General features: G+C 47.1%; 2 protein-coding genes across 2 annotated transcripts in view; both read left to right on the top strand.

Moving 5' to 3' along the window:
- LOC109998707 (carbohydrate sulfotransferase 8-like) overlaps window positions 1-4,563 on the top strand; it is a 26,739-nt gene extending 22,176 nt beyond the window's left edge. The window contains exons 3-4 of the mRNA XM_020653579.2: window positions 632-753; window positions 1,164-4,563. Of these exons, the coding sequence (XP_020509235.2) occupies window positions 632-753; window positions 1,164-2,147 (1,106 nt within the window). The 3' untranslated portion in view covers window positions 2,148-4,563. The remainder of the gene's footprint in view (window positions 1-631; window positions 754-1,163) is intronic.
- A 1,680-nt stretch (window positions 4,564-6,243) lies between these two features.
- LOC109976859 (BTB/POZ domain-containing protein kctd15-like) lies at window positions 6,244-13,583 on the top strand. Its single transcript, XM_065956759.1, has 5 exons — window positions 6,244-7,059; window positions 8,423-8,598; window positions 9,199-9,343; window positions 11,197-11,499; window positions 12,770-13,583. Exons 1-5 carry the CDS (start codon window positions 7,033-7,035, stop codon window positions 12,929-12,931), a joined length of 813 nt encoding a protein of 270 aa, XP_065812831.1. The 5' UTR covers window positions 6,244-7,032; the 3' UTR covers window positions 12,932-13,583.
- The last annotated feature ends 1 nt before the right edge of the window (window position 13,584 follows it).

The raw sequence follows: 13,584 nt of genomic DNA, 5'->3' as shown, positions 1-13,584 counted from the left end.
TTTCTCTGTGAATAGCAGCAGCGCCCCCTCAGGCAGAGATGAGAACTACGTGAATTAATAAGAATCAGTGATTGGACCTGTGTGTAGTTGTGACGGTGAGGTGTATTCTGGGTAATAAATAACCAGGAGACAGACGCCGCTAACCTTCAACGTCAGGAAGCCGCTGAGAGGCCATCTGGAGCCCCGTCCCCGTGTGTGTGTGTTTCCTGTTTAACATTCAGAGGTGCTGCAGAGTTATTCAAAGCATCTTTCTCCTCCTGTGGAGTGTCACTGTGCGTGTGCGCGCACGTGTGTGTGTGTGTGTATATATGTGTGTGTGTGTACAGTACATCCACAAATTCACACACCTCACAGGAAGGACCCTTTCATAATAAGGCTGCTAGAACACCATCCTTTAAATTCTGTCTTTTTGTGTCGTCTTGAAGTAACACTCTGTAACTCCTCCGTTCTGCAAAAGTTGGGACAGTTCATTCCAAGATTAAGAAAGGTGAAAAATATATGGCATGAAGAGCGATGTAACTAAGGGCTTCTGTTTGTTTTTTAAGATGCATGCTAACTCTTAGCTGCTATTTGTACTAAACAGCTTTTCCCTCGTCCCCCCATCACACCCCACCCCCCTCCTTGGTGCCAGTCCCAACAGATTCAACTCCAGACTCTGCAGCCCGGTCTCCCCAGACCCAAACCCAGACCCAGACCCCCACAGATGACGCAGCCCTGGAAACTGAAGAAGGAGGAGAGCTGGTCACAGAACAGGTGAGCCTCATCACACACAGTACCCAACATTACTACATACAGTGTGTAACTACAGTGCTGCAGGCAGATGGTGACACCTGCTGGTATGAAGGAGTATTACAGCACACTCAGTGTAAACAGACTCTTCTCTCAGGGTTGTTTCTCTCACCTGCACAAAACTCCTCAAATCACCCAGAATCTGTGCAAACACACCACTCAAAAACTCAAAAGCAGCATGACGGCTTGCAGAACGTTTCCTCACATTTGAATTGCCCCCCGGGGACAAATAAAGTTTTTTAAATTGAATTGACTTGAACAGACTCATGAACAGTGGAGACTGGTCATCATATCATAATGATGGTTTGAAGATGTGATCCAGCTGCAGGTTTCATCATTTCAAAGAGGTATGATTTGTGTCCCTCTCTCTGTAGGAGGACGAGGCAGACGATCCAACAGCCTCACATATCTCCTCTCTGATCGCATCTCTTATGACGAGCAACACCACTCCTCTCGTCACAGAACGTCTGAAAAACACCTCTGCAGGTAACAGCACTCATACTGGATGGGAGGAGGGACTGCAGCAGCTGGTGCTGAAGCAGGAGTTACGGCACCAGGTGCTGGCCAACATCTGCTCCAAATACCAGCTGGGCTCCTGGGACCAGGTTGTCTCCAAAACACACATGTCTATGATCCATGTGGAGGACAAGTCCAGGCTGCTGTACTGTGAGGTTCCCAAAGTCGGCTGCTCCAACTGGAAGCGGGTGCTGATGGTTCTGGCAGGCCGAGCCACCTCTGTACTCAACATCCCTCATGTGACGGCACACTTCAAAAACAAACTGCGGAAACTGGAGGAATACGGCCCAAAGGGCATCAACCAGAGGCTGAACACCTACACCAAGGTGCTGTTTGTTAGGGATCCTTTTGAGCGTTTGGTGTCAGCATATCGAGACAAGTTTGAGAATAAAAACGATTACTACCATTCTCTGTTTGGACGGCCCATCATCTCCAGGTACCGCGCCAACCCGTCACAAGAAGCCCTGCGCACCGGTGATGGTGTCACCTTCAGGGAGTTTGTGCACTACCTGCTGGACCCGCAACGTCCAGTGGGGAATGACATCCACTGGGCAAAGATGAGCACTCTGTGTCCACCTTGTGTGATCCAGTATGACTTCATCGGCAAGTTTGAGAACATGAACAGTGAAGCCAACTTCCTGCTGCGGAGCATCGGAGCACCACAGAACCTCAGCTACCCCGACTATAAGGACAGAAACCCTGAGGACGAGAGGACGCACTCCTCCATCATGAAGAAATATTTCTCCCAGCTGAACGCCACTGAGAGGCAGGGAGTCTACGACTTCTACCGCATCGACTACGAGATGTTTGACTTCCCCAAACCCCTCCAAGACCTGCACTAAGAACAATGCTCTGAAGCCATGTTGAACCTGGACCTCTTAAACAGCTGGACTCCTGGGAGCTCTCTATTTACCCATAATGCAGCTGGTGTGACAGGAACATGGCATCCTGTTTGGTTTTATTCTGAACATACCTGACACCCCCCTGTGGACGTAAAGATGTACTACAGTGTGTATTTTCTTTGTCTTTTAAAGCCATGAGGAGTGGAGCTGTTGGGTCTCTGACTCAAGGGATTTGTCAAATGTTTCACATTTTCTAGTTTGAGAGAAAAGAAGCACCTTCAGCTTTGTTCCCTGTAATGACTTCTGTTACAGTTTACACGTCCACATTAAGATGCCAGATGAGCAGGAAGTCAGAGACAAAGTTTCACTGAACGGCTTCAACATCATTTAATAGAAGTCTTTTTCCTCCAGACTCTGAACCCGAGCTGAAGGTTCACTTTGAGACACTGCAGTTTGAGTGTGAAACAGAAGAGGACGTGTTTCTCCTTCCTGTTTCGTAATTTTCTCTTCACAAAAACTGTGTGTTTACAACCGTCTGTTACGAAGAGGAAGAATTAAAGTTAGTCTTTTTATTGATCAGTCCTGATGACCTTTGGACGACCTTGACGCCTTAACACTGCCATCTCACCTGCAGCTTGACACCTGGGTTTGTGATTAACATACTTTACATAATGCTCGTCTGTTTATATCCTCAGAGATGAGTTGATTCAAACTGTTGTTTTCAAACTGCAGATAAACAAGAATCACAGAAAAGATTATTGGTTTGGGTTGTGGAGGTTGAACATTTGACACATTTAAAGATCTGATGTTTGTTTCTTACATTGTAAGTTCTGATTGATATCCCAGGTCAGGTTGCGGTGGCAGCAGGTTCCTTTGCAACCTTTTCTAGCTCTTTCTGGGGGATCTGAGGCATCCCCAGACCAGCAGGCTCAAGGTCTACACCACCCACCTCCCAGTTGGACGTGTCCAGAAGTCCTCCAAAGGGAGGCGACCAGGAGCTCTGTAGCAAGTCTGATGGAACACAATTGATGCACTCTTCATTCCACGCTGTGATTTTTAATGTAACTTAAGATGTTTTCATGCTCTGCCTCTACCTGCGATGTGATGTGATTGTGATTTGAAGATTTCTGAGCTTGTAATGAAAGATAAATGTCTGTGCTAATGGACAATAATGTCTTATCTTAAGCTGCCCGTGGTTTTCTTCTATCTAATGGCGTGCGTCCTACCCATGTACGTATTGCAGATTGGATACAGCATTGGAGGCGGAGCCTTGTTCCTTCCCATAAAGCTGCTCAGTGGCGCATGAAGCAAAGAATAATGTAATCTTCTGGTTTATAGACATCTCTTTCCCAATGTAAGCTTGTGGGAAAAAATGATTTTTGGGCCCAATTTAACACAAGGCGCTGCAATACCAGGTTCAGCCACCATGTCAAATTGGCTTCAACGGTTGGCGCAATTCCTGGGGGGCTTGGCCCGAGCCCACTGGGTCTGTTTCCAAAGCATAAGTGCAGCCATGAGCAACTGGACTCCTGGGTTCACAGGAGCATAGCTGACATGCTGTTTTTACAGCAGAGATTAACATGTTTACAGCCTGGTTCAAAAAACAAATAGGTCTGATTAGCTCATGTCTCAATCGACACACTGTACGGGGGATGAATGTTTTGATGACTCATCAGTTTTGATTTGATGAAGGATAAGAGTTATTCACAATAAGGCGTGCAGCTGAGATGATTGACAGGTGGACGCGGTGTAACGGTTTGTCAGGAGGCTTAAAACCCCCCTCAGCTCCAGCTCTCAGCCTGTCGTTAGGTTGACTGAAAGTTAGACTGAGACAGCATTTCCAGCATGGAGACCGCCATCGATGGGACTCCAGCGCCCCCTGCAGGAACAGACAGGTGACGTCACTCAGGCTTCAAACATTCATATTTATATGATTGAGCCTGATGTTGGGTAGTCATGATATATTTACTATGACCTTGGTTCCTTGTTTTTATTCTTACCTGGTGGCCATGTTTGCACACAATTAGTAAGTTGTTGTATTTTTTGATTTACCTTGAGATGAGGACACAGACTGATCAAGTTAAATCTGATCTGGATTTCAGGAGGTTTAGGAACAAAGACTTCTTTGTGTCTGAGTCGCCTCAGTGTGTCTGTCACCTCTCCATAGATTCTCAGGGAGTCTCGCTCTACATGCCCGAAGGGGTAAATCTACTGCCCCCCCCAACCCCTCCATGTCTTTGTCTTACAGAGACGGCCTAAGAGGAAACATCACTGCTGCTGCTCAGTCTCAATTCTCCTCTGTATCTCACACACACACACACACACACACACACACACACACACACACACACACACACACACACACACACACACACACACACACACACACACACACACACACACACACACACACACACACACACACACACACACACACACACACACACACACACACACACACACACACACACACACACACACACACACACACACACACACACACACACACACACACAAACAGCTGTTTGCATGATGTAAACATCTGTGTGTCTCCGTGCCTTTTAATAAGGCAGTTTTTTCTTACCACTGTAACTTTTGCTGCTTTATTAAAGTGCTCATGATGGATAGGCCGGGTCTTTGTAATATAGCAATAAGTAAGGTCTTTTTACCTGTTCTTTTGTAAAGTGTCTCGAGATAACACTTGTTATGAGTTGACGCTATACAAATAAAAATTGATTGATTGATTGAGACGGGACCTAACAGCATTCAGGGGACCTCACAGCATTCAGGGGACCTAACAGCATTCAGGGGACCTAACAGCAATCAGGGAACCTCACAGCAGTCATGAGACCTCACAGCATCCAGGGGACCTCACAGCATTGATGATCATCCTCACCCTCCTCATCATCATCATCATCGTCACAGGGTCGCTTTTGAACCAGATTTTTACATCTGTTTCACGGCAACATTAAAAGAACTCCTACGTACCAAATATTCGGTCATTTCTTGTTTCAAATTTGCAGACAAACTCCTACACACGGTCTAAACACCCGGATGTGTTGAAATCATAGATTCCACAGAGAGCGGCGAGCACCTCGGGCACGTTTAGGAGATATTTAAATCTTTAAATTCTGAACATGATTCCTCGTTTTCATCTAATTAAAGTAACTGCAGGCTTTCTTTAATTAGAGAGAATCCACACACTCTGCTGGTTACATCTGCTGGGGGGGCTGCCTGCGGCCCGTGTGTGTCAGTGAGTGCGTGTGTGGGTTCAGCGCCTCTTTAAAGCGAGTCTTCGTGTCATTGACCTCAATTACACACATCAGTTTCCCATCAGCCCCTGTTCTATCACAGGCCTTCACAGGGAAACCCCGAGTACAGTACACCAAGGGGGGAGGGGGAGGGGGGGGGGGGGTGAACACTGACTTAAACTTCAGTATAAACAGAGTTTTATTTTGACTCTCAGCTCTTTCTTTGTGTGATTTTTTCAGAATAAAAGCCTGATGAGAGAGAAAATTCAAGTTTAAGGCTTTATTTACATCTACATCAGTTTGGTTTATCTACGGTGGCCCAGATAAACCAAACACTAGTTCAGCCTTTGAGGGCCAGCATGAGGTCTCCTGCATGTTAGGTGAAGAAGCTCAGCTGGGTGCAGTCTGTACACTCACCACTAGGTGGCACTACATCCTTCATACTGCTCCTTTAAAGTGAATCATTAAAGTCTGAATAATTATCCTTTTCTATCTCAATTCACAAAGCTTTCAGTCTGAAGAGATCAAAGACGACATGACGAGGATTTCAGCTTAACTAAAATCAGAATATTTATTATATCTTATATAAAACCAGAAAGTCATGCATTTATAAAACAGGTGACTGTTTCTTTAAGGAGATGGAGGTGAGGAGCAGAACCTTCCCTGACCTCCTGACTAACTTTTATTTATTTAGTATCATTCATCAGTTTGATCAGATCGATGCTGAGAGCAGCTGACACACAGATGATGAAGGGATTGATTTAGAGGAGACTGTGGGTGTGTGTATGTGTGTGTGTGTGTGTGTGTGTGTGTGTGTGTGTGTGTGTGTGTGTGTGTGTGTGTGTGTGTGTGTGTGTGAGGATGAAGGTGACAGTCAGCAGCACTCTCTGCGTAAAGGCGCGGGACTCAAAATGGTTCCTGCAGGAGGACCGGACTTCTCCTGAATGTCTCTCCTTTCGTCTCTCTGAGCAGCAGCAGACAGAACAGAAGGACACATTATGCAGACAGATGAGCAGAATAAACCGGATCTGTGCGCGCAGCCTCGCGGCGCACATCTCCATCTAGCAGCGCGCGATAATTGAAATGGCGCATTGTGCCTGCGGCTGCTGGAGCGGCAGAATGCATGACGATAGACGTCATTTGGCTCCAGAGCCGGAGGGATGTTTGATGTTAAAATACAGGAGCAGACCGGGAGGAGGAGGGGGGGGAGCGCAGTGCGGACAGGAGGACACACTGAAGACTCTGCTGAGGACACAGAATAATGCTCACGCCGCTGATGGATGTTTGATTCTCCGGATAAATCATCGCTCAGCTCCCTGGCGGAGGAGCTCTGCAGGCGGGGCAACGAGTAACGAGTCCGGGCGGGAGAAGAGAAGAGAACAAACCGGCCGCGTTATTGCATCCTAATCCTGCCCCCCGGGGGTCTGAAGGGCCCCGGGCCAGACTTCCCTTTCAGCCCTCCTCTTTATTCTTTCAGAGGAGACACGGACGGGCCTGATTCGCTATTACTACACACACACTCACACACTTACTCGTCGGAGGAGACCCAGGCAGCCTGACGCGGACGTGTGCTGAAGAAGAGCCGGTATCATCGCACTAAATCCTCGGGACGCAGCAGACAGACGCCGGTCTCCATGTCCTCTGTGTCGGTCTCCTCTCAGGTAAGCACGCGCTGCAGGAAAACCGCGAACAGTCTCATGGGAGATTGGGAGAAAAAGATTCAAGATTCAAAAATACAAACGGATAAACTAAAATTATGATCACACTCCCAAGTTACGATCAGCACCGTCAGTGCGCGCTTCCTCCAGTGCTGCCAAATCCCATTTAAAATATGACTGTTTTATCTTTTCGTGGTAATCGTTGCTCATTTAATTTCTGATTAATATAATACTTCCATGTTAGGTTACAGTGTGACTAAGTGATGAATTCGGCATACATTATGGTTTAAAATCAGACTAGTTCAACAAATCGAGCTCTTTGACTGTCAGCGGACATGACGGCAGGAAAACAGACGAGCCGTGTCAGACGTCGGAAACAAAATAAAGTTATAGAAACTTAGTTGAAATTCATGGTCAATTGATACCCCGAATTTACTAAAAGGCTTTGAACTTCAGAGCAAATCGCTTAAATGAGGATCAGGAGACACTGACCCTCGACGATAAGCGAGATCACGTTAAATGATGCAATTTCTTAACGGAGTCTGGCGCGAGGTGGCGTTTCCACATAGGAGAGGTCTCTAGGAACATATGATAGAATATAAAGTCATCAGAAACATGGAGCCTGCTCACATCAGCTGGGGTATAGGTCTCACTCAAGGTGAATGTTTGACTTATCTGTTGTTTAGTGTTTAAAGACCTGTCAATCAAAGTGAGTGACAGCAGCTCCTGTTTTTACCTGTGGCTCACATTTAAACACATCCTGCAGATTAAAAGTCTCAACCCTGACAATATCTGTGCCTGTGGAGCCTGTAATCAGAAGACAGCAGCTCTCTGTTATTTATGTGATTCTTTGCACACTATCTGGTGAGGTGTGTTCAGCAGCAGAAGCAGCAGACAGGGGCGGAGGAGAGCCCAGCGTGTTTGTCAGTTTGACCCCCAGGGCGTGTGCATGCCTGCGGGGCAGAGACGGAGCAGAGCCCGCCTCCTGTTCACCTTTCATGCTTCAAAGCTCCTCTTTACATCCAGAGTCTGTGAGAGGGAGGGGAAGGGGTCAATTAATCCAGAGTGAGGCTGCCCCCCTCAGGTCATCAGCAGCCTCCGTTTCAGCCTCCCCCCCTTTCCCCCCTCAACCCACGCCCCCACCCCGACATCATTATAACAGCCATGAAACCTGGACGGTAAAGAGGGACATTTTAACATAGGGCTCTATGGGGACTGACTCACTGCAGGAGACAGACTCTAGTGGACACTGGAGGAACTGCAGTTTTTTTGGCTTCAGTTTTCACTCCGGCAGGTATACTCTTGGTTCTGATCCATGTTCAGCTCAGGTGTGTTCTCACCTTGTTGTTGTCCTTTCCTGTGACAGGAGGGGCGGAGCATGTCCAGGATGTCTCTGAGCCGTTCACCTGTGTCCCCCATGACCGCTCAGGGAATCCCATCCCCTGCTCAGCTCACCAAATCCAACGCCCCAGTCCACATCGACGTGGGGGGGCACATGTACACCAGCAGCCTGGCGACGCTCACCAAATTCCCAGAGTCCAGGTAAGATCTGTACCACCTTCACCTGTACTGTAGGAGAAGTAAAAGGATGTATCTTTGTGATCATCCAAAGTGTTTAAACTGTATTTTGAAAGAACTGAAACTCTGCAGCAGGTTCAACATTAAAGTGTCTCTCTAAACAAACTTCACTTTACGTTGGAAAAGTTTCTGTAAACGGGAAAACACTGACCACAGTGCTTCACTAATTATTTCCTTTTACGTTAATTTTTAGCATCTTCAGTTCACCTCCATAGTTAGCTAGGTGGGCCTTCACTTTGACAGTTTAGAGAGGTGGCTTTCCAATGAGTGGGCGTGGCTTTGGCACATTCAGTGTACACGCCCACAGCCTCCAAGAGAAGAGACAAGTGCTCAGTTTTCATGATTGGAATCTTCATTATACTTTTCCAACTTTCACGAGTGGTTCAGTGTAGTTTTGTTGGGCACTATTTCCACGTGTTGTCTTAGCAGGAAGACGTGTGTGTGTGTGTATGTGTGTGTATGTGACTGACTCACATTAAACTGCTGTGTGTGTGTGTGTGTGTGTGTGACTGACTCACATTAAACCGCTGTGTGTGTGTGTGTGTGTCCTCCTCCTCTCTGTAGGATCAGTCGTCTGTTTAACGGCACTGAGCCCATCGTGTTGGACAGTCTGAAGCAGCACTACTTCATCGACAGAGACGGAGACATCTTCCGCTACATCCTCAGCTTCTTGCGGACGTGCAAGCTGCTGCTGCCCGAAGATTTCAAGGTGACTCACAGGACAGAAACCCAAAAAGACGGTCCACTAAAAGTTGTTGCTGTTGTCCCTGACAGGCTGCAGTTGTTATTCTAAGTGTGTGACATCATCACAGAAAGGATCCCTACAGAGAGAAAGCTTTTCGTTTTGAACCTCAAACAGCTGTGACATCACTCTCCACTAACAATACAGAGTCACAGAAACACAGGTTTGACCTCTCAGGACTCAGCAGCTGCAGAGTCACTGTAACAACATATTAACTCATTAGCTTCTTTTGCTAATGTTAGCATTCAACCAACTAGTAAACATGGATGTATTATAGACGTGAATATAGCGTTGGAGTGTGTGTGTGTGTGTGTGTGTGTGTGTGTGTGTGTGTGTGTGTGTGTGTGTGTGTGTGTGTGTGTGTGTGTGTGTGTGTGTGTGTGTGTGTGTGTGTGTGTGTGTGTGTGTGTGTGTGTGTGTGTATGTGAGAGAGAGAGAGAGAGAGAGCGAGTGAGATGTGTGTGTGTGTGTGTGTGTGAGAGAGAGAGTATGTGTGTGTGTGTGTGTGAGAGAGAAAGAGAGAGAGAGAGAGTGAGTATGTGTGTGTGTGTGTGTGTGTGTGTGTGTGTGTGTGTATGTGAGAGAGAGAGAGAGAGAGCGAGTGAGATGTGTGTGTGTGTGTGTGTGAGAGAGAGAGTATGTGTGTGTGTGTGTGTGAGAGAGAAAGAGAGAGAGAGAGAGTGAGTATGTGTGTGTGTGTGTGTGTGTGTGTGTGTGTGTGTGTGTGTGTGTGTGTGAGAGAGAGAAAGAGAGAGAGAGAGAGTGAGTATGTGTGTGTATGTGTGTGTTGAAGCTGGAGCTTTTGATTTCTTTGTTGCAGCAGCGACACTTTGAACTCTGCAGATTCTGACGCTGTGATGAGCGCCGCCGCCGGCTGCACGATTCGATGCATTGTCGCTTAAAGCTCAGAGAGTGTGTGTTTTATTAAATTAATGTCTGTGTGTGTGTGTGTGTGTGTGTGTGTGTGTGTGTGTGTGAAGGGGGGGGGGGGCATGAGGTATATTGCATCTCACCTCCTCGCTGTAGTTAGTGAGTTCTGCCTCATTTATTCTGCTCAGGATGAATAATACGCCCGCAGACACAAACCAGCTTTATAAAACACATCTACCCACCCTCAGCCCCCCCACACAGTGCAGGGGGAGGGGGGGCGAGGCTTTGATAGTGTGGAGCCCTGGGCCAGCAGCAGCTCAATGTCAGGATCAGTGTGGAGGAGAAAGCGGCAAGGAGAGGAGCGTCATCCTCACAAACACATGTATATGGTATATCTTTGAGTGACAGTTCACACTTCTTTAACGGGCTCCTGGTGGAGGCGCTACAGCACTCGTCTACGTTTAAAACCTTTGAAATATCTACGAGTGCAACGACTGTGCATCCTAAATGTAGGACAAACCAACCACACAACTTTATAACTGACAGACCAGCAGCAACCTCCGGTGATGAAGAGTAAAATCCTGCAGTTCCTCAAGTGTCCACTAGAGGCTGGCTGCAGAAGCCCAGGAAGTCACATACACACCCATTCTAAAAAGCCTGTTTTTACAGCAGAGATTAACACGCTGGTTCAAAAAACCAAATAGGTCTGATTAGCTCATGTCTCGATCGACACACACTGTACGGGGGGGTGAATGTTTTGATGACTCCAGCGCCCCCTGCAGGAACAGACAGGTGACTCACTCAGGCTTCAGTAATAGTTACAGTCTGTGGTCAGAGCTCACAGTGCATCGACATGTTTCACTGTAGAAAGAAACAAACTCTTAAGTAGTTAAAAGGTTCTGTGTGGCACAGATCATCTTTATTGACTTCGCCCCCTCTGCCTCCTTCAGGACTTCCCCCAGCTGTACGAGGAGGCTCGATACTACCAGCTGAGCCCCATGGTGCGAGAGCTGGAGCGTTGGCAGGCCGAGCGGGAGGCAGAGCGTGTGTCGCCCTGCGAATGTCTGGTGGTCCGAGTGACGCCAGACCTGGGCGAAAGAATCGCTCTGAGCGGAGAGAAAGTCCTCATCGAGGAGATCTTCCCCGAGACCGGAGACGTCATGTGCAACTCTGTGAACGCCGGCTGGAACCAAGACCCCACCCACGTCATCCGCTTCCCCCTCAACGGGTACTGCAGGCTCAACTCTGTGCAGGTACACACACACACCATGATCACACACCGGGAACACACACACAACACTACTCACCTGGGCCGAATCGCTCCTAGTGACTGATTCTTAGAACATTCTGAGAATCAGGACAAGAGTTTCCCCTTAAAGTTAGAACTAGATCCTTTAAAGATGAAAGTTATTCTCAAAGTGTCTCAGCCCTTCAGAGAGCTGCTCAGGTGTCAAACTGTGAGGAGCAGTGAGTAGGACATTTAACAGAATGAAGAGTTTCTCAAGCTGAGGAGAAAACTAAAATGACTAAAATGATTCATGTAGGCATTTCAACCTGTCTCTGACTTTGTTCAGTCCAAAGTGAGACATGCTGAGTTCCTCTACATGAGGTCATCTCCACAGGTGCATCACATCACTGATTAGGCAAGGCAGGTTTATTTAGAACATTTCAACAACAAGGCAATTCAAAGCGCTTCACACAAGACATCAAAAGCATCATGACAGAGGAAAGAAAAGAAACATTAAAATAGACAATTTAAAAACTTTCACAATCACAGATTCAATCTGAAAGACTCTCTACCTGCTGAGGTAACGCTCAGCAGGTGGAGAAGCTGCTCAGACCCTTCATATTTACATAATTGCACAATGTATGACTAAATTCTATGATTTACTTTTTTTCCAAATTTTTTTGGATCAACCAATCACAGCTTGTGAAAAAATGTGTCATATCTAGCAACAGGGTCGACCCCGCCTCCTCACTAAGATTAAAGTTTCTGTCTCTTCGCTCAGGGAATGATTCTAAATCACTCCCGAGGCTAAAAATCATTTTTAAACTGAGTTAGGATCTCTCTGAGGGGATCCTCAAAATGTTTGTGAATACACACACCTGTAACACACACACACACACACACACACCTGGAACACACACACCTGGAACACGCACACACACCAGGAACTCACACACAAACTGGAACACACACACACACACCTGGAACACACGCACGCACGCACGCACGCACGCACGCACGCACGCACGCACGCACGCACGCACGCACGCACACACGCACACACGCACACACACACACACACGGAATACACAAACCTGGAACACACACACACACACCAGGAACTCACACACACACCAGGAACTCACACACAAACTGGAACACACACACACACACACACACACACACCTAGAACACACACCTGTGAGTGATGAAAGCTGATGTATGAATGTAGGTTTAAGCCACACCTCCCTCAGCTTCCCTCAACCCGCTGCTTGTCTGTCCGTCTTTGTCTGCAGGTCCTCGAGCGTCTCTTCCAGAAAGGTTTCAGCTTCAAGGCGTCCTGTGGCGGCGGCGTTGACTCGTCTCAGTTCAGCGAGTACGTCCTGTGTCGGGAACTCCAGCACAGTCAGGCCATCACCAGCACCCCGATCCGGATCAAACAGGAACCTCTGGATTGACCCTGTAAACACCAGTGAGTCACAACATCTGGATCCTGCAAACATCTGCAGCAGCTGGAAGGAACCTGAAAGAAAGCCTTTCAGAATGCCGCCAAGCGTCAGTTTGGATCAATTATTTCTCCCTTGGAGCCTTACGATGACGACGGCGACCCAAATGGACAGAACACTGTGTGTAAATATTTGTGATAAGAATCTGGTTTGACACGAGAAGCCTGACAGCTGAACCACGAGGCGAGTCTCTCAGGTATCATGACGCTGTCGCTCTGAGCACGCTCACATTAAAGACGGCGTTTAATGACATCACTTGAATTCACTGTTCCTAAATGTTTTTCACTCTATAGTCCAGGACAGATAATTCCTAGAGTGAGGATATAATGAGTGTGTGATTTTAGAGAGAACCCAGGTGATAGCTTAGAGTCTGTTGCCATGGTGACAGAGCGTGATTACCCTCTGAGCTGTACTCGTGGTTCACACCCCTCAGCTCGAGCTCTGTGTAACCTGATGAATGAAAAGTTCTTTTTTTATAACAGGGTGAATTATTTAATTCTTTTGATATGACTGCCATTTTGAAAATGTATATTTAAGGTCTTCGTCCGCTTGCTTTGAGTTTATTTGACTTTTGTACAGCTTGATGATAAAAACAGAAACCAAAG

Source organism: Labrus bergylta, chromosome 7 (genome assembly GCF_963930695.1).
Source record: "Labrus bergylta chromosome 7, fLabBer1.1, whole genome shotgun sequence".
NCBI lineage: Eukaryota > Metazoa > Chordata > Actinopteri > Labriformes > Labridae > Labrus > Labrus bergylta.
The sequence above is the reverse complement of the archived record's forward strand: the minus strand, read 5'-3'. Positions and strand labels throughout refer to the sequence as shown.